The 27,124-nt window shown below is 39.4% G+C and overlaps 1 protein-coding gene across 2 annotated transcripts in view; it reads left to right on the forward strand.

The window, feature by feature from the left end:
* The window catches only part of PIK3AP1 (phosphoinositide-3-kinase adaptor protein 1), a 72,908-nt gene that overhangs the window by 32,775 nt on the left and 13,009 nt on the right, over window positions 1-27,124 (forward strand). For both annotated transcript variants that reach the window (XM_075216539.1, XM_075216540.1), the window contains exons 5-10: window positions 2,254-2,396; window positions 3,196-3,328; window positions 5,919-6,115; window positions 9,297-9,492; window positions 19,973-20,065; window positions 22,186-22,374. In XM_075216539.1, the coding sequence (XP_075072640.1) occupies window positions 2,254-2,396; window positions 3,196-3,328; window positions 5,919-6,115; window positions 9,297-9,492; window positions 19,973-20,065; window positions 22,186-22,374 (951 nt within the window). The remainder of the gene's footprint in view (window positions 1-2,253; window positions 2,397-3,195; window positions 3,329-5,918; window positions 6,116-9,296; window positions 9,493-19,972; window positions 20,066-22,185; window positions 22,375-27,124) is intronic.

Raw genomic sequence — 27,124 nt, forward strand, 5'->3', positions numbered from 1 at the left:
GTGTGGAGGTAAAATCATCTTTGTGATACATTCTGGTGAGAAGCTAGGCCAGGTAAAGAAAACATGACTTAAAAATTGTTTGCACAGAGGTTATAAACAACTAATTTGCATTTATACACAATTTCTAGTTTTGACATCACAGTGGAAAGGGGGCTGTGAGTACCTACAGTGCGTTTAAAAATGTCCTGTAACTCTAAGAAACTCACTTTGTGTGACCCTATTTCATATTGAGAAGTGTCCTTTTATTTCTGCTTCTCCAAGCAAAACAGAAAACAGATTATTCGTAAATTTTTCCTTTCCGTTGATTTATTCCTTTTTATTTTACAAGAAAAAATTGCATTATAACTTTGTATGTCATTTTGTTTGTTTTTTATCTTAAGCATTGTGAATTTATTTTCCTTATAAAATTACACTTAATACCTTCAAGTCTTTGTGTTCTTATGAATCGACATATCGGACAGCTTGGTTTTAAAATGCTACATAGTTGAAACAGAGGCGATCCTTTGGTTTATGATAACTCGGGGTCACAGGAAGTCATCTGGTTTATGATAACTCTCATGAAAGTAAATTGTAATAGATTAGTTTGAAGGGAGAACCGAAGGCTGAGTAAGAGTGTCAGCTCTTCACAAAAAACCTTGGTGGTGGCATAATTGGTAAGGCAAGTTAAGTTAGTATGTTGCATAGACAGGGAAAGCTTTAATCATTTTAAACAGGCCAGGTGGTTGTTTTTGATTAACTCGGGGGTGGGCTGTCAAATTTTAGCCTGTGGGTCAAGACTCAACTCAGCAGCCTATTAGGAACATTTAAAGGACAAAAAAAAAATGGAGGTTACCCAGCCCAGGATAGCCCACTATACAGGTGCAGGCTGGACTGGGGGGCAGGGTGGCATGTGACCCCCAGGACGGTCCCATAGTGGTCTACCTTGGGTTGGGTCACTGGGCCACCTCCATTTTTTCCCTTTAAAATGTTCCTGGTAGGCTGTTGAGTTGAGTCTTGCTCCCCGAGCTATAATTTATGCCCCGAGCTATAATTTATGCCCCTGATTAACCCTTTGTCACACACACATCATGTAGGCTCAGATTAGTGCTGGATCATGACATGCATATAAAACAGCAAAATTGGGTTTTGGTGTAGTAACACTAAATATATTTAGGTTAAGTGTCTTTTGAACAGCTTCCCGTTTTGTACCATATCCCACCTCACCTCTAAAAATGTGGAAGAAAAGAAAAACAAAGGGGAACTGCTTTTTATTGTCAAAAATTAAATGTATAAATACATGTATATAAAGATCTTACTGCCATATATTTATCAGACCTGGAAGGAATAATTTTGTATTTTAACACTCAAACAAATCACACATAATATCAACAGGAACAGGAAACTGTTGTGGTGGTTTAAATACATGTGCATATGTAGGGGATTTTCAAATGTGTTGTGAGCTTTTTCTACATAAAACAAGGCCAAAAGCATGTGTGTGTGCATGTGCTGGTGTGTGTCCGTGTGCTTGTGTGTGTGTTCATGTATTATAGGCAGAAAAGCCCAGTCTCTGCTGAAAATGGGTGTTTTCGCCAAAGATAGTGCACTATATATCAAGGGCTAAGGCTGTGCTGTCGTCGGCTATCACTATGCATGGAGAAGGCTATTTAACAAATACTGCCGCAATCTTCCTATCGCTATCGAAATCTCAGGATGGCAAAAAATAATAGGCATAAAAAGAAGGGTCATATTTTTTCAGTTGTTAATTTATTAAATATTTATTTTTGTAATTTCCTTTTATTATATTTTAAAAAAAAAAATCTACAAAGTGGAACTGGAAACTCAAGTGAGTGAATTGGCAAGCTTTTTACTTGCATCAGATCCCATTAGTACACTGCCCTAAAGATGTGGTACAGGTTTCAGCTGTCTGTAATAGAGTAGGGAGGTAATGCTTCACACATGAACAAAGCTACAGGGATATATTAAGTTAACACAGAACAATGCGTGGATTTCTCAAATATCTCTCCCTAAACCGTTGGAGATTTCTTCTTAAAATGTTATTAAGATGATTATTTACACTGTTTTCTGAATTATTGTTTATTTATATTGAACTGTTAAAAAATAGTTATTTTTAAAAGTCAACAAAATCTTAATTTTAAAGGAAGTTTTAATGAAGGAAAAACTGGTTTGATGAATTATGGTATTTTATAAAGGTTTTACACTTTAAAAACCATTAATTTTCCTTGATTTTAACAAACATATTATTTTTCTGCACAGATTTTCCATCTGGATTGGTATTCCTAAAGGTTTTCTCTGGTGATTTAGTCATGTGTGAAGCCAAAATCACTTATTTCACTGACATGGAAGAAATTAGCCTCTTACTCGATAGTGCAACTAATCCTATTGAATTCATGTGTCAGGTGAGATATATAACTCTTTTTTTCTCTAGATATATAACAAGTTTTTCTCTGTTAAAGCAATTAATTAAAAAGAAAGTGTGCATTTACAAATACCTAGATTCAACAAATCAATATTAATGAATGTTACTCTTCAAAGTAAACCTTGCAGTATTTATCTAATTTCTCTGGCAAGAAATCTTTACAAAGCACACTCTCGCCTATGCAGGTTCGTGTATACTAGTATGGCACAAAACTTAATTTGAATGTGGTAACAAATAAACCATTGTTATGTTAGCAATCAAAGTCATCAACAGGGCCCATAATATGTGTATGTGTATATAAATTTTGTGAGTGGTGGAAGTGGGCCGGTGTACGGTGGTACGCCACACAGCCACTTCTCCTACTGCCGTAATTGTGAAACTATTAATTTCCTTTCACTTACATTTTCCATACCTCCACTTATGAATTTCCACGTCGACCACTGCATGTGTATGTATGTGTATAATATATATATATATATATATATATATATATATATATATACACATACATACACACACACACACACACACACACACACACACACACACAGAAAGGAAGAGAGGAGAGAGGTAGCTCTGGTTACATCAAATATGATTTAATTTTCTTGTCTATTATGTTAAAGGGGTTGTAAAGAATTTGTATGCTTAATATGCATAGTGTGCATAGTGTACAAAATTAATTTTCAGGATATTATATTGCTTTGCGTTTCCAACATAATAAATTGATAAATAATCAAATTTTTGGTTATTAGTGAATAATCCATAAACCATTTTTCTAGGCTTTTAAAATAATGCCCTACAACAGAGAGGCACTTGACAAATTGTTGACAGAGTCACTAAGGAAAAACATTCCGGCCAGCGGTCTGCACCTCTTTGGCATTAATCAGATAGAGGAGGAGAATTTAAGTGCAAGTGAGTGAACATTTCCTTCTTTCCAAAGTCAGGGGTCTCTAATTGATTTATTATAAAGTGTTTTTGTTTGTTGTTTTCTTTATTTTATTGAAGGTCAAACAATCGTGAAACAATGAAAATCAAAATAAATACAGGCATAATGAAACAGGTCAAATAAGTACAGAATAAATAACAAGAAACAGGAAAACTCAACAAGTTTGGGGTTGTGTATAGGATTGTCAACCAGTGTTTTTCTAATTTTAGGAAAGGGGGTGTTGGAAGAAAGAAAGGAGAGGGGGAAGGGTTGGAAGATCAAAAAATTCTAGGGAAGTGGAAAGTCTTTAGTGAGATAAGAGCAAGTGGGTGTTATTATAAAGAGCCAAGGGTTTCGAGGTCTTAGAAAAGGATTTAGTCGAGTTGTTTAGTACCGCAGTCTTATATTCCATGCGGTAGGCAGGCTAGATGTGCGTAATGCTGTATTATAATACTTTTTATAGCTATAAGTGTGTCTAGACTGCAAGCTACATGCAATTTTGCAAACATGAAAAAATACATGTATTTGAAAGATATGAGATCTGTAGATGATCTACAAGGGTGAGTAATATGGCAGACTTAGAGGCGTTCCTTATTTTACACAGAAGTGCAAGGTTTTGCATTGTCATCAACTGCTTGATTTAGCTTTAAGCTGTACATTCAACACATAAGAAATTAGTGAAGTGAAAAGGTGGCACTAATAAGCAATAGAAAATATAAAAAATAACCAGATTTTATAATAAAAACCTTGTTAATAAGTATTCACACAGTAACATTAAGTTAATTCAAAAGCCTAGAGAAGTTTTCTCACAGTCCTGTTATGAACAGATTTTCCAGTAGTGATCATCCCAAATTTCTTATTGTTGAAAATGAAAAAAAACATATGCAAACTGTCTTTCAGTTATTGGGATTTACTAATTAGTAATCAAGTGTTTTGAAAAATCCGCTTCATATGCATTAGTCAGATATAATAAAAATAACAATTGTTTTTTCCGTGTGCTGTGTCAATTATGGGTGATCTTAATTTCGCCTCTGCAACATATACTTTTTTTCTTTTTTATACTGTTAACGTGGTAAATATAGGTGATATTAATTTCACCCCTCAAACCTAAAACGTGCTTAAATCTTAAGCATACTTGCCAACTCTGTGAGTGTGGCAATCTCCCGAATTCTGCCCACTTCACTAGGAAGTGCCCCACTTCCTAGTGAAGTGGGCAGAATTAGCTCCCAAACGCTGCGATTCCCGGGGAATCCGGGGTCCAAAATAACGTGCATTTTTGAGCCCCGCCCCCATCACGCCCACCTCCCATGACAGGCTCCCGGAAACCAACTATTCAAAGCTGGTAAGTATGATCTTAAGTGTATCATTCTCCTCCTTTAATTAACTAGCTAAATCATCATATCCAGAGTAAACGAAGCCAGAGGAAAAAAATAACCAACACTTTATTCCCAGCTGAACGCTGGAGAAAAACACTTATAAAACACACAAAAGATAGATTTTAAAATTATCCAGGGTGGTTATAGTTGGACTCTTACCATGGGTAAGATGAAAACAAAAACACGTAGAAACAGAGTCCAGTTGCTTCATGGACCCCAGGATTAATCGGACTTCGTACCTCTGATCCCCACCAACAAATTTCAATTGCCAAACCTTTATCAAGGCATCTCAGTTCGTTCAACATATCTAGGGCACATCAGAAAGACCGGGCCACAATTCGATGAAAATGAATCTATGGATTAAAAATGGCAAAATCCAAACATATGATACGTTATCATCATCATCATTTATTTATTTACATAGCACCACTTATTCTGCAGCGCTGTACAGAGAACTCACATCAGTCCCTGCCCCAACAGAGCTTGCAGTCTAAATTCCCTAACGCACACAGAGTGGCCGAGAAAGACTTCGGCCAATTTAATAGTAGCCAATTAACCTACTTGCATGTTTCTGGATTGTGGAAGGAAACCAGAGCACCCAGAGGAAACCCACGCAAATACGGGGAGAACATACAAACTCCACACAGATAAGGCCATGGTCAAAATGAAGGCAATCGTAATGGTCTTTTTTTTTTCCTGGTCAAATAACACATTAACTATTAGCATGCAAGTAACTCATTGGAAGACAAGAAAGGTTAATTTAAGGAGAGGGAAGTCTAAACAAGGAATTAGGCAGTGCTTTGACCTTTACACTCTTCACACATAAGTTGCAGTAAACGAGCAAAACCATCTTAGCATCCCCTGTAAGAGTGCAAAATGCTTGTAGTTCAAACTGCTTTCTTTAATAATCTCATTTGTATATGAATGAAATGAGCCCCACATATTGTGAAGTATGAGTGTCCTGTTACCGTAGTTAGTATTTCTACTTAAAGTCAAAGCTTCCTTAAATGCCGCAATGTTTGTATGACTGCTGTCATAAACTCTTACAGGGATCTACTGAGCAAGGTTTGATAATGTGGTTAGGACAACACTAGAAATACAACGTACTGTAACTGCATATTAGAGAAGCACAGCTGCCTCTGATTAGTTTGATGCCTTCTGAGGAGTCATAAAATTACTGTAAATTTATGTTTTATTTTAGACCAGCGAGATGAAGAATTGCCAACACTTCTGCACTTTTCTGCAAAATATGGGCTTAAAAATTTAACATCCCTTCTTCTCACCTGCCCTGGAGCCTTACAGGCCTACAGTGTGGCCAATAAACATGGAGATTTTCCAAACAACATTGCAGAAAAATATGGCTATAAGGATTTGCGGCAGTTTATTGATGAGTATGTGGTGAGTCCCCTCTCGTTAGTAGCCTTATTGTTTGGAATGAATCACTGAGATCGTAAGTTTAGACATTACCAGTATCACACACCACTGTCGTGTGTAAAAATATTGTATATTCCAAAGAACGCTAATAGCTTGGCCATTATGACAATAATTATGTCTATGAAAGAGGAAGATTTTTCTTCAATTTGTTTGCTTCATATGTAGACATTGTGGTTGCTCATGTATATATTAAATCAATATTTATTGGATTCATTGTCCTCCAAGGTGTATGCCTACCGCTCAGTCTTTGCAAACAGCCCAAAATGGGAACGCACCTATGTTACCGCATGGGCTTAATCTGCCATCCTGTCTTTTATCTCTCTACTGTATATCTGGGGTTCCTTCTTCCTTTTAGTAATCCGTCTTTACTGACCATTCCTGCTGCAGCTCTCGGACACCACCCACAGTGAGTGCCAACTGCCCACTAGTGTTAGGAGAGTACTCACTGCCACCAGCACCTGCAACCACTTAATTCTCTGTGTAGTATGTAGCTGCTACAGCACTTCTTTGCTGATGAGTGGTTGATTTCACTTCACTGCTCATTTTGGATCAGGACTGCAATCAGCAAGCTGAGCATTGACACAGGGCGCTGGGCTCAATACAGAAATGTACAGAGTATAGCTCTTATCTGTATGTCACAGGATACAGCAGGCAACAAGCAACATGCAGGATCTTGAAAGCAGAAAGATGTTTATTGCTCTTAAAGGGTCCTTGCACACCAGTTCGAGGTACTGATGATCATCCAGATGGAATACAGAATAATTCATGCAGCTAGAACGTGAATCAGCCTGGAGATGTTCTAACATTGCTGCTAGCTGCAGGAGTGGGCAGAAGTACCTCCCCCCTGTCCACAAGCTCCTAGTGTGAGGAAGGCTCAGTCTGGCTGCTGACTCTTGGATAGGAGGTTAAATCTATAAATCTCTAAATCTCCCTCTGAAAATACTTCCAGGGAACCTTCTCCAGAACCTGGCTCCCTCCTCAAGCTGAAATCGGCTGCAGATTGTAAGTAGTCAGATTCTGTGGCAGCAGTTCTCATGCTCTCTGAGCTCCATACGGCTCTTTGGCTTCTGGGACTCCCTGGAGGTGCTGTGTCTTCTGGATTCATTTGCACCCAGGTGGTGGCATTACAAGTCCCTCCAACAGTCACTGTGATGTGGCTGCCGACATGGGTGGCTGCACAGGGGTTACTTCTGTCCATTTATTAATTGAAAATTTTTAGTTTGTGCTCGGAAACCTAGAAGGTGCAAAATGTGTTTAAAGCACAGGGAAGAGATTGAATTTCCATCACCTTTGAGCAGTCAGAGAATTCAAGTCCTTTCGTGGGGATAAAAATTCGAATTTTTCCAGTTCATTGCAAATCTATTCACACTCATGCAATTAATCTACACTTGGCAAGGATTGCCATCTTTGACCCGCAAATTCATGCAACACTGGCATCATTGTGGTGGAACGTTGTTACACGGATATTGAAGTGGGTCATTATGACCCGGGTATATATTATGCCTGATTTTGACATTTCAAGGATGGTCTTAGAAGATTATTAGTATATTTAGAATAATGAACTAATGAATTTTTTTGATTAAAAAAAAAAAGTCATAGAGATAGAGAAGGATTTTTTTTTTATTTCTACATAGTCTTTAAAAAAAAAAAATCAACAAAATTGACAACTTCTATGCTATTGTTAATATCTAAACAAAAAATAAACTTTTCATCTTTTCGTTGACTTAAGTATGAGGTCTTTGAAAATTAAACAATGCAAAAAACAAAATCAGTCTTACAACTAATCAGTTTCACCCAGCTTATCACTACAATCGCTGCAATATGAAATCAGATGTTCCGGCCATATAAATTTGTAACTCACTTGGCATGTTTGAGTGGTCGTACAATCTTTTTTAGCGGGACACACTTGACATCTTTTTCGAACTCCTGGTACTTTTACTGGTGGCTTCTCTGAAGATTCTCCAGTGACATCTCTAATTCTTTTGCGTATTTCTCTTGGTAAACGAAATACATCTTTGCAGAGGCTCAAGTGTTCATTTAGGAGAGCAAGACCCAAGGTTTTGATAAATTTTGTTGTTTTTGCGACACACTATTATTATTACACTAATATATTGTGATCGCATTGATTCCAGCCATATTTACCATGGCACAAGAAATAATAATCAGGGACCATATTCTCGAATTGCGGCTCAGATAATATGTGGAACAAAGCTCATCTGCAACATCTATTCTGCTGTTTGTCAAGTTATAAAATGTATTTACTTATGTTTTTCTTTTCTCCAGTTAACGCTGCAATTTGTTCATCATGGTGTAGACTTGACATGAGCAAAACCAACTTGTTTTTCTTAGGAATATGGGACACAATTGTAACATCTTTTTGAAAGCCAAAGCTAGATGAATAAACATCTATATCACAGGTTTAGTGAACTCTGGAGGGATTTGTCTTTTATTTTTATGCAAAACATCACACTAAAATGGCATAAAGTTGTTACATCGACATTGAGGTTGGGTCATAATAACCTTTTTTGGAGTTTGTGCCAGTCTAGTTCTCTGCGCTGATGCCGGATGGCCGAGTGGTAGCGGGAAACGGGTAGGGAGGGGTCTTATCTCCAGCTACTGAGAGGTTAGGCAACATCACATAACGAAGTAAAAAGATACAGATAATATAAAAATGCCCCGGGTCATTATGACTCAACCTCAATGGCGCTGGGTTAAAAACAGGCACATTTGTGCAAAATTAAGAATGTGATGACTATTCGCACTGACCTTTGGCAAGTTCGTAAATGACCCTTATATATTTACTGTCATCATTATACAATCTGCCAACAATCCAAAAATTTAGGCTTTTGAAGCTAGAAAACTAGCATTTTATAATAACTAATTTCCTGCCCTCAAAACCTGCCTCAGTTTCACTCATGATAGATATACCCCTGGATGCTGGCATATATTACACAGAAGCTGATTGGAGTTTCATGACCATCCAGCAATGTCTCCTGCCCACAGTATCTACTTGCTGTCATGTAAAAAGCTGAATAAAAAGTAAAACACTTCTTAAATTTTCTAATGTTCAGTAGTACTTATTGATATGTTTCTTTGTTTTTGTTTTTTATGTTTTCAATATTTTTTTTTGGTATATTTCATAAAGGAAACTGTGGACATGTTAAAATCTCACATTAAGGAAGAACTAATGCATGGAGATCCAGATGGCGATCCTACCTACGAGTCCATGGCGAACCTGCAAACGGATCTGCTGATGAAGTGTTCACTGCACCCTGGGTCTGATGAGGATTTGTATGAGACCATGGTTGGCATGGTGGCCCAGTATGATCCCGAAGAAACATGTAAGTGTTTTTTAACCCCATCCTGTCCTACCAGTCCCGATTTGCAAGAGGAAGTCTTGACTCTTGCTGTAAAGGGAATAGTCTGGACAGATTGGGTCATGGAGTAGGGGTGATGTCTTATACATTTATTGACAGACATCTTGCGTCTGCCAGTTGCATTTCAGCATAGAAGCACATTTCTAGGCACAAAATTGTGACACAGAGAGACATAAACTGAAATTAATTTTAAAATATAAGAGAATAGTTGCTTTCCAAAGTAAAAAAGAAAATATTAAAAAAAAAAGTGTAGTAAGTTTTTAATCTTAATGTATTCCCACGGTAAAGGCTGAAGACAATGAGTCAACCTCGGATGGACGCTTGAGATAGAGACAACGACAGCCCCCTCCACCTTCATGCCTTCACCCTCTGTAGCACTCCGCTACACAGTTCTCATTATAATGAAAGCAAAATTACATGACCCCTTTAAAAAGCCATGTGGAGCTGAGTTTCAAAAACATACGAAGGAGAAAGATGAATGAGAATGTTCTTTATTGAAAAAGATTCCAAAACTTGGCTAATGTTTCAGCTGTTCTGTGGTGTTGTTGGTGGTGGGAGTGTCAAGGAGGCCGGATTTAAAATTAAGGATGAGTTTGTTTTGTCTACCATGGCATATTAGCCTAGGGTGGTCTGAACCGTTAATCAGGTCCTGCCTTTCACAGACTACTTTAACAGCTCTTTCAAGCGGCATCCTGCTAGGTTCCAGCCCCTCTGTCCGGCCTGCTCCAACACATATAAAACACATTTCCCCAGATGTTCACACTGATTATCAATAAGCATGTTCGGGTACTCCCAAGAAGTTATGACTATGATAATATAATCATCATGTTACAAATAATAATAACCTTTTTGTTTACCTGAATCATAATTAATCAGGCTTTGCAAACATAAAATTAAAAGGCATTGAGCAAGACTGTATTTGCAAAGCGCTTCACTGGCATCAAAGCATCACCAATCTGCTGCCAGGGGTGTACACTACTAATTAATCAATGTCCTCATCTTAAACTTGACTAAACCTTAAATCTTAAACTAAACTAATACTAAAAAGATGAGAAATGGATAATCCTATCACATGAACACATATAAACCTCACAGCTATGACTAGCATAGGGCTGTGCGATAGAGGTGACCGCCCAGGGCCCCACGTTAAAGGGGGCGCAGTTTATGAATATTTTAGGTTCATTTGGTTAAGATTGAGGGTTGGGGCGGCAGTATTTTTCTTTCGCGCCCCAGCTGCTAAAATTTTAAGCCACGGCTCTGATGAATAGGTTAATCATAATAACTAAGCTTTCAAACCTCTCCTTGATCTAAAATTTATTTGAACAACACCTCACCAACATCTGAGATGCCAATTTATAAACCTCAGGTACAGGGCCTGATTAAGGGTCACAGCCGCCCTAGGCTACTACACTATTTATAAAATAGAGCCTGAGATTTTTCTCAATTGTTGCAACATAATTGCACAGAGGAAACTTACAACTGTCACCAAAACGAAACTGTCAAACTGATTTCTGGAAATAACTCATGTACATAAAGATACCAAATGATTTGTTATAATTGCAAGCCTTGCAATATCCACAAGGAACAAAATCTTTCAGGGACGACAGCCAATTATTCTGATTGCTCACTGTATTTTTCAGAAAACTGATGGACAAATTGTCATGTTCTGTGAGAGAGTTACTAGCCGGTATTAGCACTGCTGAGCAGGGAGGTGCAGAGTCTAACGCACCACCGATGTTCACCAGGGACCCCCTGCAGCGGAGTTTGGGCTACGTTGCAAGAGGGTGTGCAGGTCGCGGTTCTCCAAGACAGCCACCAGCGTATTAACAGAGTGGACAGGTGTAGTCAATCAATCCGGGTCGGAACCAGCTGAGTAGCGAGGTACAAGGGGAAATCCAAAGAAGAGTCAAAAAGCAAGCCAGGAGTCAGAGCCGAAACTAGCGGAAATGTGCCAAAACATAAACCAAAGGGAAGTCAAGGAGGTATCCGGGTCACAACGGTACCAGTTTCAGGATAACAGACAAGGTGCTGGAGCAGGTGTGAGAATCAATACTCTGGCACCCTAATGGTGCCAGAGGCTGCTATTTACCCTTGAAGGTAAGACCTGATAGGTGGGCGATAATTAGCTGTCAGGCACACTGACCGCCGACAGGAAGCCGGTAAAGCGTCCCGTTGCTAGGCAACAGGAAGCGACGATCGGGGCAAACAGTCTCTCGCACCAAGTGTCAGTGTGGAAACGGCGCCTGACAGTACTCCCTTCCCTTCTCTCCGTAACAGAACAATTAACAGACTGGCCCTTGAGGAAATTGGAGATAAGATGGGGAGCGTGTAGATCTTTCTAGTCAACCCAAGATCTTGCTTCCAGACTGTAACCTTTCCAATGGACCAAAAACTGTATTTTGCCTCGAATGGTACAAAAGTCGAAGATACGGTCAACCTCATACTCGTCTCCCCTGACAGACTTAAAAGGAGGAGGAGAAAGATGACTTTTCGAAAATTCATTAAGAATTAAGAGTTTGAGTAGGGATATATGAAAGGAATTATGTAGCCGGAGAGAGGAGGGTAACCGAAGCGTGTAGGTAACGGCATTGATGACATGTGAGATGCAGAAGGGACCAATATAATGAGGTGCAAACCTAATAGATGGTACCTTGAGTTTGAAGTAATGGGTGGATAACCACACCTTATCCCATACATGAAGAACTGAATGACTTCTGTGATGGCGATCCGCAAAGTGTTTGTGTCAGTTGGAGGACTATAGCAATTCGTCTTGAACTTGAGACCAGATCTTGGAGAAGCCACAAACTATTCCTTGAGCAGCGGGTACTGAAACAGTGAGATCATCAGAAAAGGTAGGGAAACAGGGTGTCTGCTGAAGATGGTAAAGAAAGGGGATGCTCCAGTGAATTCATGCTGATGGTTATTACGAGAGAACTCCACCCAAGGAAGATGGACACTTCAGGAGACTTGATAGTCAGAACAATAATGGAGAACGGTCTCCAATCCTGGTTGACCCGCTCAGTTTCACCATTGGTCTGGGGATGGTATCCCAAGGAAAATTTTAACTGGATTCCAAGATGTTTACAAAAAGATCTCCAGAACTTTGAAAAAAATTGTACCCTCCAATCAGAAATGATTTCCAGGGGGCAACCATGCAGACGAAATATATTCCTGATAAAAAGGAGAGCAAGGTCTGTGGCAGAAGGTAACTTTTTCAGAGGAACGAAGTGTGCCCATTTCAAAAAACGATACACTACCACCCAAATGGTGTTGAAACCATGACTATTGGGGAGTTCCATAATGAAGTCCATTGAAATGCTGGTCCAGGGGGCTTCTGGAACCGGAAGCAATAGAAGAAGACCAACTGGGAATCACCTATTTGTCTTGTGGCGGGCACAAAAGTCACATCCCGCAAAACAAATTTGTGGACATCGGAGTTTAAAGAAGGCCACCAATAATTACAGGATAGGAGAGCAATGGTTCTCTTGATACCCACGTGGCTGGCAATTTGGAGTCATGAACCCAGGCTAGGAGTTTGGGACGAAGGTGAACATCCACAAAGGAAATCCCAACGGGAGGTGTCTTCGGAGATGACTTGGTCAAGGCTAGAATATTGAGTGGTCCAATATTAGGTTTCAGAACTGAAGGACAAGAGTCAGACGGATCAAAAGACCTAGATAGTGCATCGGCCCTGGCATTCTTAAACCCAGCACAAAAAGTCAGGATTGACTGGAATCTGGAAAAAAAAAAAGTGACCAACGGTCCTGCCGGGGATTCAGACATTGTGCTGACTGTAAATAGGTAAGATTGTTATGATCTGTAAAAACCGTAATGGGGTGAAGAGCTCCTTCCAGAAGATACCGCCATTCCTCTAGGGCTACCTTGATGCCATAACTAGTCTCACAGGGTGAAAATTTCTTGAAGAGGAATTCACAAGGAGAAAAGGTGCCAGCAGAATTCTTCTGTGAAAGAACTGCCCCCACACCGACTGAAAAAGCGTCCAATTCAAGATAAAATGGTTGATGCTGGTCCGGTTGTCTCAGAATAGGAGCAACAGCAAAAGCCTCTTTTAAGGATTTAAAGGAGATGATATCTTCCTGAGGCCAGTCTCTAACTTATTCCCCTTTGTTAGGTAAGTAATGAGAGCGATTAAGGAGGAAATGTTTTTGAGGAACTGTCAGTAATAATTACAGAAACAAATGAAACGTTGAGTGGCTTTGAGACCAGAGGGTTGAGGCCAATCAAGAATAGATCCCACTTTCTTGGGGTCCATTTGCAACCCCGTACCAGAAATTAAGTAGCCAAGCAAAAGTATTTGTGATTGTTAAAATAAGCATTTTTCTAACTCGCAATACAAGTGTTTCTCTCGAACACGGGATAGAATGACATTGTGAGGAAAGGTCTTGAGAAAAGATCAGAATGTCATCAAGGTAGACAACCAGGGATGAATATAGCAGGTCTCTAAAAATCTCATTAATAAACTCTTGGAAGACCGCCTAGAGTCCTTATATATATATTTTGCATATTGGGTAAAGAAGATAAAATCTGAAGGTCATTTTCAGAGGTGTAACTAAGTGCATTGGTTCTGATAACAATGAGTGTGCTATGATGTTGCCTTTACAATTAGGTTATGTACACACTACGGAAATTTTCTCCCAATGTGTTATCCATAGCGATTTTACCAATGATTGATAAAAAAAAGTCCCGATCAGATTTACATACAGATCTGTGCTATTCATCTCTCATAACCATTGTCTGAAAAGATCATGACTCTGTAGACTCTTTGGAGATCTTGATCATAAGTGCATACACACTGCAGGATTGGAAGGACATTGTTCCATTGCTGAACGAGATTTTCAAATCAGTTTGAAAATCTCAATCAATGATTTCATATGCTTTGGAGTGATAATTGTTCATCGTTTCAGGGTACACACTGTGATACACTACTATGATATTGAGCCGAATGGTCATTTATCATCTGATTGACCCAATAATCGTCTGAAAATACTGTAGTGTGCAGCTAGCCTTGGAGAAGAAGGTTAGCAACAAATTGTTACATGGGCTTTCTGCAGTCGTTACTAAATTCTCTTAGAAGATGCAATTTAGCAGTTTTGGCCAAACCATGTTGCACTGCAGTTCGGGCAAATTTAAAATGTGCAGACAGTTTTAGAGGAAGGTGGTCATGTCCTAGCTCACCTCTAAAACGCTCAGTGTTGTATGCATGCAAATACAGGCAGTATTTCCCTAAAAAAATGCATTTGCACTTCTTGCATCTCAGCATTGTTTTACTAGGTTTACATTTTCACTCTTTATCTGGATTTGCTCTTAACTCAAAATGAGGCCCGTAGTGGGGCCCGTAGTCTGGGTTAGGTGACCTATCATGAAGCCAGAGGTATCCATTTTGTAACTGGTGTAAAGAAAAGTAAAAAGGTCCAGTATTGTAAGGCTGACTAGCTCCACTGGGGTTTGTAATGTTTTGTGGCTCCTGTTTATTGGGGATTGCTAGCCACAAAAGACTTAGAAAAGCCATCTGTGCGCTAAATATTTCCGATATAAAAAAAAAGAAAAGACACCAAAGATTACTCAGTCTTTATTCCTCAAAAACCTTTGGGTGGCCCATCCAACATTTGTAAATGTTAAACTGTGAGAAAATAAGCCCTGCACCTGAGCTGTCAGACATGCCCACGATCCACCCAACCATGCCCACTTCAGTACACGCTCCACAAATTCAGACTGTCCTGATGAAATTGGGACCGTTGGGGTGCTTGCTTTGGGTACTACCGCTAAGCAAATATTATTTGTAATGGAGACGGTTCTTCAGGTCATCTAGTCTATTGCGATATGGTGGGTCTCCGTTTTCATAAATTTTCATATCAGCCTCCCTATTATAACTTTTATCTTCTAGAATTTTGACTAGCAATTATTTATTACTAGCAGCAAATCTGTAAGCTGTGGCTCACTACTTGAGTTGTATGGTGCCATGGAGTGGCACATGTTGTCAAAACGACGGCCATGTTCAGCAGGCTTGCAATAAGCCTTACCTGCCAACTTTTACAACCTCCCCCTCCGGCTGATGTAGTTTAATGTTTGTTAGAACACAGTGTAAGATATATACAAGTGTGAAAATGAGTTTGTCAGAAGCAACAGTTCACACAGAGAGTATACTTGACAAATATACAGAAGAGTAGGTGTTAACCAAATGAACTTTTGTGTTGGAAACAGTTCTCCTTACTAGTATCATATTTACTTATGAGCAGTCATTTGAAGTCATTTAGAGCAGTGTACTTGTACTACAACATTCTTAGCCTGGTGTAAAACTCTGAGAAATAAACTCTACTGTATGTAGGACAAGCCTATTAAAATACACTCATACAGTAGATCGTAGGATGGAATGAATGGAAAAGAGCACGGCTACACAAGACTTTCTAACAGTTTAGAAATGTAAACCCTTCAGCTATGAGCTGTTCAAGTGGTGGAGTTTACCAGCTACAACCTGCTAAACTTCACTTCTTATATACAGATATAACAAATATAAAGCCATATATAATAGCTGTCATATTGAAATTACATTGTAGACTGGTAATACAGACCTATTTTAAAAGACTCTCCCACTCATAAGTAAGTCCCACCTCCACACTTTTTCCTGTATGGTGGTTACTTCCTCCATTAAGACCTCCCAGGGGTAAATATAACCAGCTGCTAGTTTGAAAATGCGGAGATGTTGCCTATAGCAACCAATCAGATTCTAGCTGTTATTTTGTAGAATGTACTAAATAAATAACTAGAATCTGATTTGTTGCTATAGGCAACATCTCCACATTTTCAAACCTGCAGTTTAGCAAATAAACCCCCTATTTTTGTTTGAGAGTGTCTGAATATTCCTCTGTCCTTTCCTGTGGGTAACCCCAGACCTAAGGGAGCCCTAGAGTACTGCAGTTTGTCAGTTCTCTACTATGCCATGGTCCCTTCATTTCTTTTTTTACTTCTTGGTGAAGGTCATTTCAGAAAAAGAATCAAGTGTATATCAGGATTAGTAAAACAGGAGTAGTAAATAGAAATGTTAGTGCTCACACATAAGAAAAATAATGCTAGTTGAACCATAGACAAAACCTTGTACTTTGTCCTTGTTTTTTATAGGTTGTTTCAAGCATGTTTATTAATGTATCTCAAAAGTTTCCAGCAATATAGTGTATATACTATACTTTAATGAGCACTACCATAGAACTCCATTGTGTATTACCCCCTAGAAACTGCAGGCAATTCAGACAAAGAAATAAATGTTTGTCATAGTTGTGTATGTGTGTGTATGTGTACAGGTCCTTTTACTTACATTATCTTGTGGACTGTCAGTGCCATAATGCATTTAAGAAGCTTATTAAATTGTTTAAAATTAATTTGCATGTGTACGAGGAATTAATATAAGAATCACCAGCTTAGCTAGATTTTGCATTGTTCCCACAACGTCTGTTTCAATGTTCTCCCCTGGTTTAGGTTTGGAATCCCTGGTTCTGCATTGTAAAGCTGGAAGTTCGCTAAGGTAGAGAAGAATTTTGGGGCCTGGGGGTAGGGGGAATGTAAAAAGAGGTTTGGGAGAGAATGAAAGAATAGGCCTGGTATTCATAGGCAGAAAATCGTATTGAAAGGGCAGGGTGAGCACAACATAGAGATAGGGCAGGAATCAGAGTACTGGATAGAATGTATGGGGCAGATAAGACTGCTGAGCATATATCTCAGGTGACTGTCACCTATGAGTCCCTAAAGTTCCTTTACTCTTCATGATAATACTCCTCAGCTGCAAGAACTTTGCACCACATCCAGGGAAAAGGATACAGTAAAGATCATTTGTATACCAGAGACACTTGAAATGACCTGCAACTGCCATTGTCATGTCACCCAAAAAATATTTTGGACCATATGACTAATCGGGATTGAACATGGGTGTGTGCGGCGAAATGTGCAGGGTTACATAGCATGATAGGCAGACCTGGGCAGATTCAGGATAGGTGCAATGATGCCTCTATCCAGGGCCGCCTTCAGAAATCATGGGGCCCAGTACGGGCCCCCCCGATAAGCAACAGCAACACATACTTACCTGGGACCCCGCTGGTCTCCGCTACTCTGTCTTCAGCCTGGCTGTCACGGTGACAGCCAGGCTGAAGACAGAGTAGCGGAGACCAGCGGGGCCCTAGGTAAGTCTGTGCTGCGCTGTTGTACCGGGCCCCTTGGTAAGCCCGGGCCCAGTACAACAGTAGCCCCCGTACCCCTCTGATGGCGGCCCTGCCTCTATCTATATGCAATGGACTCATAATATTAAATCCTGTTTCAAAAAAGTATATTCAAATATTTGATATTTAAAATTAAGTCATTGTGGAAGGTCCCTTATTTCCCAGAGTTATGTAAAACATGACAAAAATGTAGAAGTTTGAACGATGACTCTCCAAAGGCGATAGCAGACTGTGCTCAGTGGTACTGGTACAAGACATATGTGTTCCACCTCTCAAACTTTAATAATAGCAAATATCATGTGCTTAGACGGACCATGAACATGCTCAACTTGGGTGTAAACATATGCATGGTCTGACCTGTACAAATAGAAGCAATTACATATATACAGAGGTCCATTTAATTTAAGTGGCACCAGAAGTCACAAACAGGTAGAAGACAAAAAAAAACACTAACAAAGCAGAAGTGAAAAATCACTGGATGCCGCCAGGTAGGCAGAAGGCTGACAGCCAAAAGAGAAGTAAACAGCAGGCTGCTAAGTATGTGACTGTATATCAGGACAAACAGAAATCTGACAGTGCTACGTATTAGAACACTAGGAAAATTCAGGCCTTTGGAAACAGATATTTCCAATAAATTGAATGCATTGTAGTAGGGCCCCACTATCTATGTTTGTGAGACATGCTGTATTCTGTACACAGATCATATATATCTATAGCCCCAGTCTACATGCGGTTAAGGCTACTCTTTAGGGATTCAGTCTTTAGGTGTTAGGAGTCTAAGGTTGCATATGGTGTAGGAGACGCTGATCTGCAGTGGGCGTTTCAGCATCATGTTACTGAGTAGGGTGTTGGGGTTAGGTGTGGCAGAAGGGTTACCTCAGAGCACTGCCAGTTTAGTGATTACGTGGGGAGGTAATATTTTACTTTTTAACAGAGCTGCATTGGAATGTCAGGGTAACATTTGTGACAAAACAAGGTTGTTAACTTCAGACCATGAATGGAGCCTGTTTCATATAAAGTGTGGACTTTGGTCAGGAGCACTTTTTACACTTTAATCCCCCAGATCACCATGTTCAAGGAGAAGCAGATACTGGATATGTTAAATAAAGGTTAAGCCCACCAGGACCAACTTTCCTTTAGATATCCCTTCCTAATTTTAACCACATGTTCTTTATTCTTATGTGTTTAAATACATTAAATTCATTTAGTGAGGTTTCAAAAACGCCCACAGCTACCAAGACAACAATAATTATGATATTTGTTAGCCAAAAACCAAATGCCAAAATGTCTGGATGATTTAGGGTCATCCATTTCTATTCTAATCTCTAGACCTTCTCTATTTTAACCTGGTACAAAATAGGAGCAATAGCAGAGTAAATAGCATCATCCAAAAAACATACTGGTAGGTTAATTGGCTGCTATCAAAAATTTATCTAGTCTCTGTCTGTCTCCCTCTCTGTTTGTCTGTCTGTGTCTGTGTGTGAGTGTGTGTCTATATTAAGGAATTTAGACTGTAAGCTCCAATGGGGCAGGGACTGATGTGAATGAGTTCTCTGTACAGTGCTGCAGAATTAGTGGAGCTATATAAATAAATGATGATGATGATGATGATGATATACAATATGTGGACAACAATACCTATCAGATTTTTATTTTGTGGAAAGAGGTGAAAGCCGAGTTAATGAATATAGAGCTGGAATGGATATTTGCTCTAAATTCAGTACAGCAACAAGGGTGCAGCAAAGTTGTGGGTACTGAACACATAAAGTTTCTCTTCCGAGTCAGCGATTTCCAGCAGACGGGATAGCATGCTTTTCCACCACCTTGGTAGAAATATTTATGGCCAACAGAAGAATAGAATGTGATCCAAACATCGGCCATGAGATTATGCATTGCCCATACACTACAAAAACAGTTTTCTAATATTTCCACCACTTTACGTCAAATTAGAAGTATATAGCTTGTCGTTACATATAAGAGTCCTTAGAAGTCACAATATTTGCACACAACTGATATACCACTCAATTCATATATTTATGGCAGTTTATTTAAGGAAGCAATATTTTAGTTGCTGTCTAAAACAGCGGAACTTCTAGACACACCCCTGGCTACAAAAGGATAATTAACACATGTTTTTATGTTATTATTATGCTGTAGTCAAGTAGTTTAGTAACATTTTCATTTAGTTATGTAACAAACTGTGACTTGTTTCTCCGCAGATGTTGATATGATGCAAGTTAAAGATGTTGATCCATCAGTAGAAACACATGCTCTGACTGCAAAGGAAACAATGTTACGTAAAATCTTGGAAGGTAAGCTACCATTTATAGATTTGTTTTTCTAATATAACAAAGAACTTTTCCTGGATTAACAAAACAATGACATACCTAGACATTTGTCGACAAAGTTTTGTGAGGGCCCCTGTGCATATCTCCCAACTGTCCCGATTTTGGTGGGACATCCCGATTCGCGGGCCACAAAAGGGGCAGAGCTTAACAGGAAAGTGGGTGGATGTTTGAACAAATACCTGGATTATAAATATTGGCAGGTATGCCTGTGTGTTACCCAAGGGTCAAAAAACAAACAAAACACATACACAAGGGGTTTTGACACACCCACAAAAAACTGTGGTCCCTGTAGCAGCTTCCCCCTTTTCTACTATAGTAGTACACATTTATGTAGTCTTACTAAACAAAGGGTCTTTGACAACTTTACGGACGGTTCCTAGGAGGTAGAAGGTGGGGAGGTTATCACTCTTCATGCTTAGCATTCTACAGTATATTGAACACTGAGTAGGACCACTGTAAAGGTTCCAGTCTGTATTGCACATGTGTGGGAGTTTACTGATGTCACTGACTTATACAAGCCTCAAAACCACTTATTTCCCTATAATGTTTCAGGAAAGGAAAGAACCATAAAAATGATTATCTGGCAAGAGGACACAGCTGTTGACTCATTCTGTAATGATGCTGCATCAGTCCTTCCTGTAACAGCTCATTAATGTAAACATAGTTTGTTATGTGTACCATGGACCGTGTGAGCATGCTAAGTAGTCTCTGCTCTCCCCATCTTCCAGTGGAGGGACAAACAACTAACAAGCCCATAATCCTTCACAGTAGCACAAGTATACATGTGGCTCAATGTATTATAGTGGCCATAGCATGGTCTACTGAGACATTATCAGATTAAAATATTCCCACGCGCAACTGTCAACATTCAAATGACCACATATGGAGCAATACCTCTGAATAAACCATTCTTTGGCTGAACATTCACAATTTTTGGTCTACAAGGGCAGGGCATGGCTTTGAAAAACAAAAATGGGATTCTATTTGGGCGAGTTTGAGCACAGATGTGGCGCATTGAGGTTGAGCCATACCATAATTTTTGGAAGATGGTCACACGTCTGTGCTAAAGGTTGGAAATGACAGCTATGGAACCCAGAGTATGGTGGAAGCATAACAATTTATTGAGCAGACATTGTCCAGAATAGTGCAGGAAAAGGTACAAACCGAATATAGCTGAAACTTAACAATGGATCTCTGGGTGAGGCTGAATGCAGGTGAAAAGGCTGAGTAGAATGAATCTAGGAACAGGGCTGTCAGCTAGCAGCTTGCAGTAGTCCAAGGGAGCAGGAGAAGCATCAATGACCAGCAAGGAGAACTGAGAGAAACAAGCATAAATAGGGAGAGAACAGGTGCAGCAATTAACAGGAGCAGCAGGTTAACCCCTGCTAATAAGGGAAGAGACAAGGATACAATAGCAGCACCTCTAGTGGTTCAGAGGTACACCGCAAGGCAAATACAAATAATATCAAGTCCAACATAGACCAAGAGCTGCTGAGACAAAGCAGCATCCTAAGGTGATGCTGCAGTACAAGTGAAGGAGGATTCGGACAGAGATATGGAAAAGAAATATATATTGGAGCAAGAAAAATATTTGGAAGTAAACAATGACATTTTTTTAATTCAAAAGCCCTCTAGAAGCAGTACTGTTGGCGCTATTCTTCACAGCTCTGAACTTGAAAAGCAGTGGATAAGTACAGAGATTTGGAAGGCCAAAAAAAATAACAACACATTTATAGCCTAACAAACATAAAAAAAACACATTATACCATATACCACGCTTTATTTAAACCATTTAATATGATTCAATGTTCCCTTTTAATGAACAGCACTTTTCAACACTGTTCACTTATTTGGCTGTTGCTCGATGGCCCAGCTTGTTCCATAGTCTCAGTTATGTGCCATCACATTCGCCACTTGATTCGAATTGAATAGACTTGAATGTATTTGTATCACATGTCACAATTAAAAAAAAAAGAAGATTTAAATATCACAATATTTTTTATTTTTGTTTTTTAATTATAGCAGCCTAATAAATAACTTATTTTCATGCATTTATCTTTTATGTGGACACCGTAAATTTCTAGGAAGCAGCTTGGACGTTTATGATGGCAATGATGCCGGTGATGAAGAAGATCCATATCACCTATGTTCAGATAAACTTTATGACACAGTTTCTGAAGGCACGCTACAGTCATCAGTAGCAATGAGTCGGCCTCCTGTACCCGTTCCAAGATTGGATGAACCAACAGGTTCAGAAACTTACATTTCACAGGGTGAGTTTAAACTGAAATTTTACCCTTATTTGTCCTCATGTGACAAATTTCATCTTCTGATGCATTCCAAAAAAGGGCAAGTTGAGATGTTGCCTATAGCAACCAATCAGATTCTAATTATTTTTTATTTAGTACATTCTACAAAATGAGAGCTAGAATCTGATTGGTTGCTATAGACAACATTTCAACTTTTTCAAACCCGCAGTTTAGTAAATATACCTCCTGGTGTCTCAGTATGAAAGGCAAAATGTTGTACTCAAGTTTAAAGAACATTTTCATTTTCAGAAATGTTTTTCTAAAAATAAATTTTACACACTTTACCTGTATTGTGACAGTCCCGACCTTGTCCTCAAGGATCCTCCATGAGCTCTGACAATGCTAATCTTTTGTAGGAAGGATCTAGAAATGAATAGTTTAACAGAACAGTTTTTATATTATTTCCTCAGATTTTCAGTTTTTTGTGAGGGAATTACCAGCAATCTATGAATTAACTATTCTCTTGTAAAACACTATGGGCCTGAGTCATTAAGGAGAGCAAGGCAAAAAAGAAAAAAAAAGGAGTGAATTTGATCCTGGACAAACCAAGTTGCAATGCAAGGGGTGCAAATTAGTTTAGTTTATTATTTTGCGCATAAAGAAAATACTGCCTTTTTTGTCATGTAGCACATAAATACCTGATAACTTTATTTTTACACTGAAATGCCCTACCGTAACTATAAAGCTGTCCACACATTTTAAATTTAACTCCCCCTCCAATGCAACATGGTTTTTGCCAAGGTGCAAAGTTACTCCTTTTTTTAGCTTTGCTCTCCTTAATGACTCAGGACCTATAGGTATAATAATGGTTGTTTTATAAACTTTTACTGTGATGGTGTTCTTACTAAATTACCATCTATATAAAAGCAGCTCAGATTGAGAATCATTAAAAATCTACCCTATTCAAGTTTGTTGAACGTTGTTTTAATAAATACATGTCTAATACAGCTAAAGTGCATAGTCACAAACTCATTCTTGCCAACTCTCCCGGAATGTCCGGGAGACTCCCGAAATTCGGGTAGGTCTCCCGGGCTCCCGGAAGAGCAGGCAAATATCCCACATATGGCAACATGCTCCTCAAAATGATGCAATTCGCGGTGAATCGCATCCTTTTGGCCCCCGCCCCCCACAGAAACTGTCATTTTGTCGTGGGGACGGAGCCAAAATGACAGGAATTACTGCGCCCCGCCCCTCCTGCCCTCCAACCACGCCCCCCTGGTTGGGATCTCCCTGAATTAGCTTGCCAAAGGTTTGCAAGTATGCACAAGCTATCAAGAGTGACAAAATCAAAGATTGCAGTGTATTGTCTATCAAACTCTAAAAGCAGTACTCCAGCTTCCTGTAGCTTTTACATTTACCTTCTTCCCTCTAGCTGTAGAGGATCCGCTGTGGATACCCCTGCCACAACCTAGACACTCTGCCACATTCACAGAGTCTATCCGTGCTAGTCTGATAAGAATATGGGTTTAACACTACCTGCTATGCACAGGCAGAAGGAGCAGATAAGTGCTGGTTTCTTGTGGCTGTCAGCACCAGTACGCTAATGGCCTTAATCTGGGAATTGGGTCGCAGCTGATTGAACAAAACCCACATCTTGCTGCATTCTGATCTATCATTGTGTCCCACCACTTGTTTCAGCCACACTCAGTTTCAAAATTTTCCAGGCCACAACTCCTGAGCATTGTCTGAAGGAACTGAGCTGTTCAGGTAGAAGGGGGAAGGAAAAGCTTAGGTATTATTATTATTATTATTATCTTTGACTTATAAGGCACCACAAAGGGTCCGCAGCGCCGTACATTACATATACAGAAAACAGAACCAAGACACAACATGATACACAAATATATACAAACACAGGTGACAGGGTAAAGCAAATCAGATTATATCTGACAGATAGTGAAAGGTATGGTAGAAATCAGCAAGAAGGCCGGAGCTTAATAATACAGGGAAAACAGGGCTAGCGAAGCAGGCCAAGAGGTACAGAGGGTGAAGGAACAGTAGAAGGAGCACACAAGGAAAGAGGGCCCTGCTCATGAGAGCTAACAACCTAAAGGGAAGGGGAGACACATAAAGGGTGGTACTAACTAGGGGGTCTATTTATCAAGGATTTTTCCTGTGTTAAACACCCGTAAAACAACAGTTTTCAGGTTGTTACCGTGAAATTTCTATGTATTATTGAAGCATCGCTATCTGCTGCTTTGCATTTGCTATCGTTTTTCTGAGCACTCCCCATAACAGTGTATGGGAAGTGCTCAGAACCGCTATGTATGAAAGTCTATTTAGAGAAACTTTTCTCTTTTTTTACATGTTAATGTACGCCATCTGAAGCTGGCGCCATCTGAAGCTGGCGTACATTAACATATCTGAAAACTTTCGCGCTGTCCAGCTCTGCTCTTAAGGACAGCGCATGTGTGGAGGGATCATGTCATCCCTCCCTGTCAATCATCCTGCAGTTTGCCGTCCAGTATGCTAGTGCGCATGCACCAACTTTTCAGTCGGTGCATGCGCACTAACAAAAAAAGGAAAAAAAAAGAGAAAAAAAAAAAAAGAAGATCACCGCAGCCTTTAAACTTGAGAAAAGACTGCGATGATCAGGTGAGTCACTTCTCGGGGACAGCAGTCTATCGGCACTGCTGTCCCTGAGAAGTTATTTAATACATAGCCGTTACTTTTCAATCCTTATCAAGGAGATAAGGATTGAAAAGTATCAAGTTAAAAAATGAAGGGTCATAAATAGACCCCTAGGGGAGAGAGCCAGGACAAGAAAGTTAGGAGGACTGATAGACTTGAATAAAGAAATGAGTTTTAAGGGCAAAAAGATTATTTAAAAAACAAGCTCTAAACCCGTAAAAGTTTGTCACCAAAACACATCGTACGCTTTGAATTTAGCTCTATTGATAGCTTGATGATCAGCACTGTATGAAATTTCTGTATGAAAAGATGTTCGTAAATGAAAGCATATATACCTTCTACCTATTTTTCTCACAGGGAATGTTCGTGATAGGGAAAGTCTAAATGTACACACACTTCCTCATTCAAATAAACTGCTAGAAATAAATATTTGACTACTTTGCATAAAAAAAGAGAAGCAGTGAAATCTTTGCACTTTTTTATATTTATTTTAGAAATCTCATAGCTAATAACAAGGCGGGGTGGCAGGGGGACCGACGGACTATTATCTCCCAGGAAACAGTTGATTTCACTGAGCACTGGCACTGAAAGGACTTCCTGCAGTACTGCAATTAGTACACATAGCTGCACACCAAATCTGTAGTGTATGTAGAGCTAATGTGGCTGTGTAGCTATTTCTGTGGTCTTATTCTCAAAGCTTCAGGGAAGGGAAGGTTTATAATGTTGGTGGATACTGATGTGGGCTTATGCTTAGGCTGCTGCTACCATTGTTTACTTTCCCATAAATGCATTGTTTTGTATTGTGGTGTTCACCAATTCTCCTACTGCTTCATTGTAAAGCTATCAAGTTCCCTACACTTGCATTTTCCATATCACCACTTCTAAAGTTTCACTACAACCACTGGGTGTTCCTGTATTATGAGTAGGGAAATGGGTCTATCCATTCATTCTATTGCCTGAGGTTCAACTTAGTTTGTGCCTTTCTTTTCCCTACCTTAAACATTCCTGTGGAAGTATTATTAACTATACAAGTTCAATATTGTCACTTTTAGTTTTGTCACCAACAAATTAGAAACTTCTAATTGCTCTATTTTCCAACCCACTGAAACCTATGGGTAAATGTATCAAGCTGCAGGTTTGAAAAAGTGGAGATGTTGCCTATAGCAACCAATCATTCTAGTTATCATTTAATTTGTAAATTCTACAATGTGACAGCTAGAATCTGATTGGTTGCTATAGGCAACATCTCCACTTTTTAAAACCCACAGCTTGATAAATTTAACCCCTAGTTTCTGTGGCAGCTGTCTCAATTTGCCTAATTACAGACATATCCCTCCAGAAGGGCAATTACTTAACCTTGCTGTCATGGTCAAACGATGCTAAACCACTCACAAGCTTCAGTATGTTAAAAGGCAGGACAATTGAATTCAGATAAAGCATGCTTTTACTAGAGTTTTTTAGCGCTAATAAAATGATGTAAACGGGTATGGACATGATGGAACCCATTCAATGACACATACCCTCCAGCATTTGCACTTGGTTAGGAGAGTTTCAGCACATTTTTCTGATGCTGCCTGCCCCATTTACTTGCATTGGGTTCAATGGCTTCCTCTATTGAAGACCCTCCCCTCAACAGCAAGTGCTTGTTAACCACCTTATGATGAACATTGTTTGACATGTGTCACTGGAATTTATTGCAATTCCAGTGGGTAAGTCATGGAAAGTCAACCAACATGTAGAAATTTAATTCAAAATGGTAATAGTCAGAGCCCTAATCCCCCTCTCTTCCCTACTCACTACAAGAGAGCAGCCAAGAATACTGTTACTGACCTGCCTGCACTGTGGGCGGGGAGGTACTGTCAGAATACAAATTGCAGCATTAAGCGCAGCCCATCTCAGTGAATATAGAGTGGGCAGAGATGTGAGGCCCTTGCCCATTTTATAACTGGAATGGTGTCATTGAGTCATGCCCACCTCTTTTATATCCTGTCTCCATATCTCCTGATAGGGAGGTTATGAAAAGTGTGAAAACTATAGATTATATATGCCCAGAATCCCCTTTTTTTTAGCTATAAATATTGAC

The sequence above is a fragment of the Mixophyes fleayi genome, chromosome 6, assembly GCF_038048845.1.
Source record: "Mixophyes fleayi isolate aMixFle1 chromosome 6, aMixFle1.hap1, whole genome shotgun sequence".
Taxonomy (NCBI): domain Eukaryota; kingdom Metazoa; phylum Chordata; class Amphibia; order Anura; family Limnodynastidae; genus Mixophyes; species Mixophyes fleayi.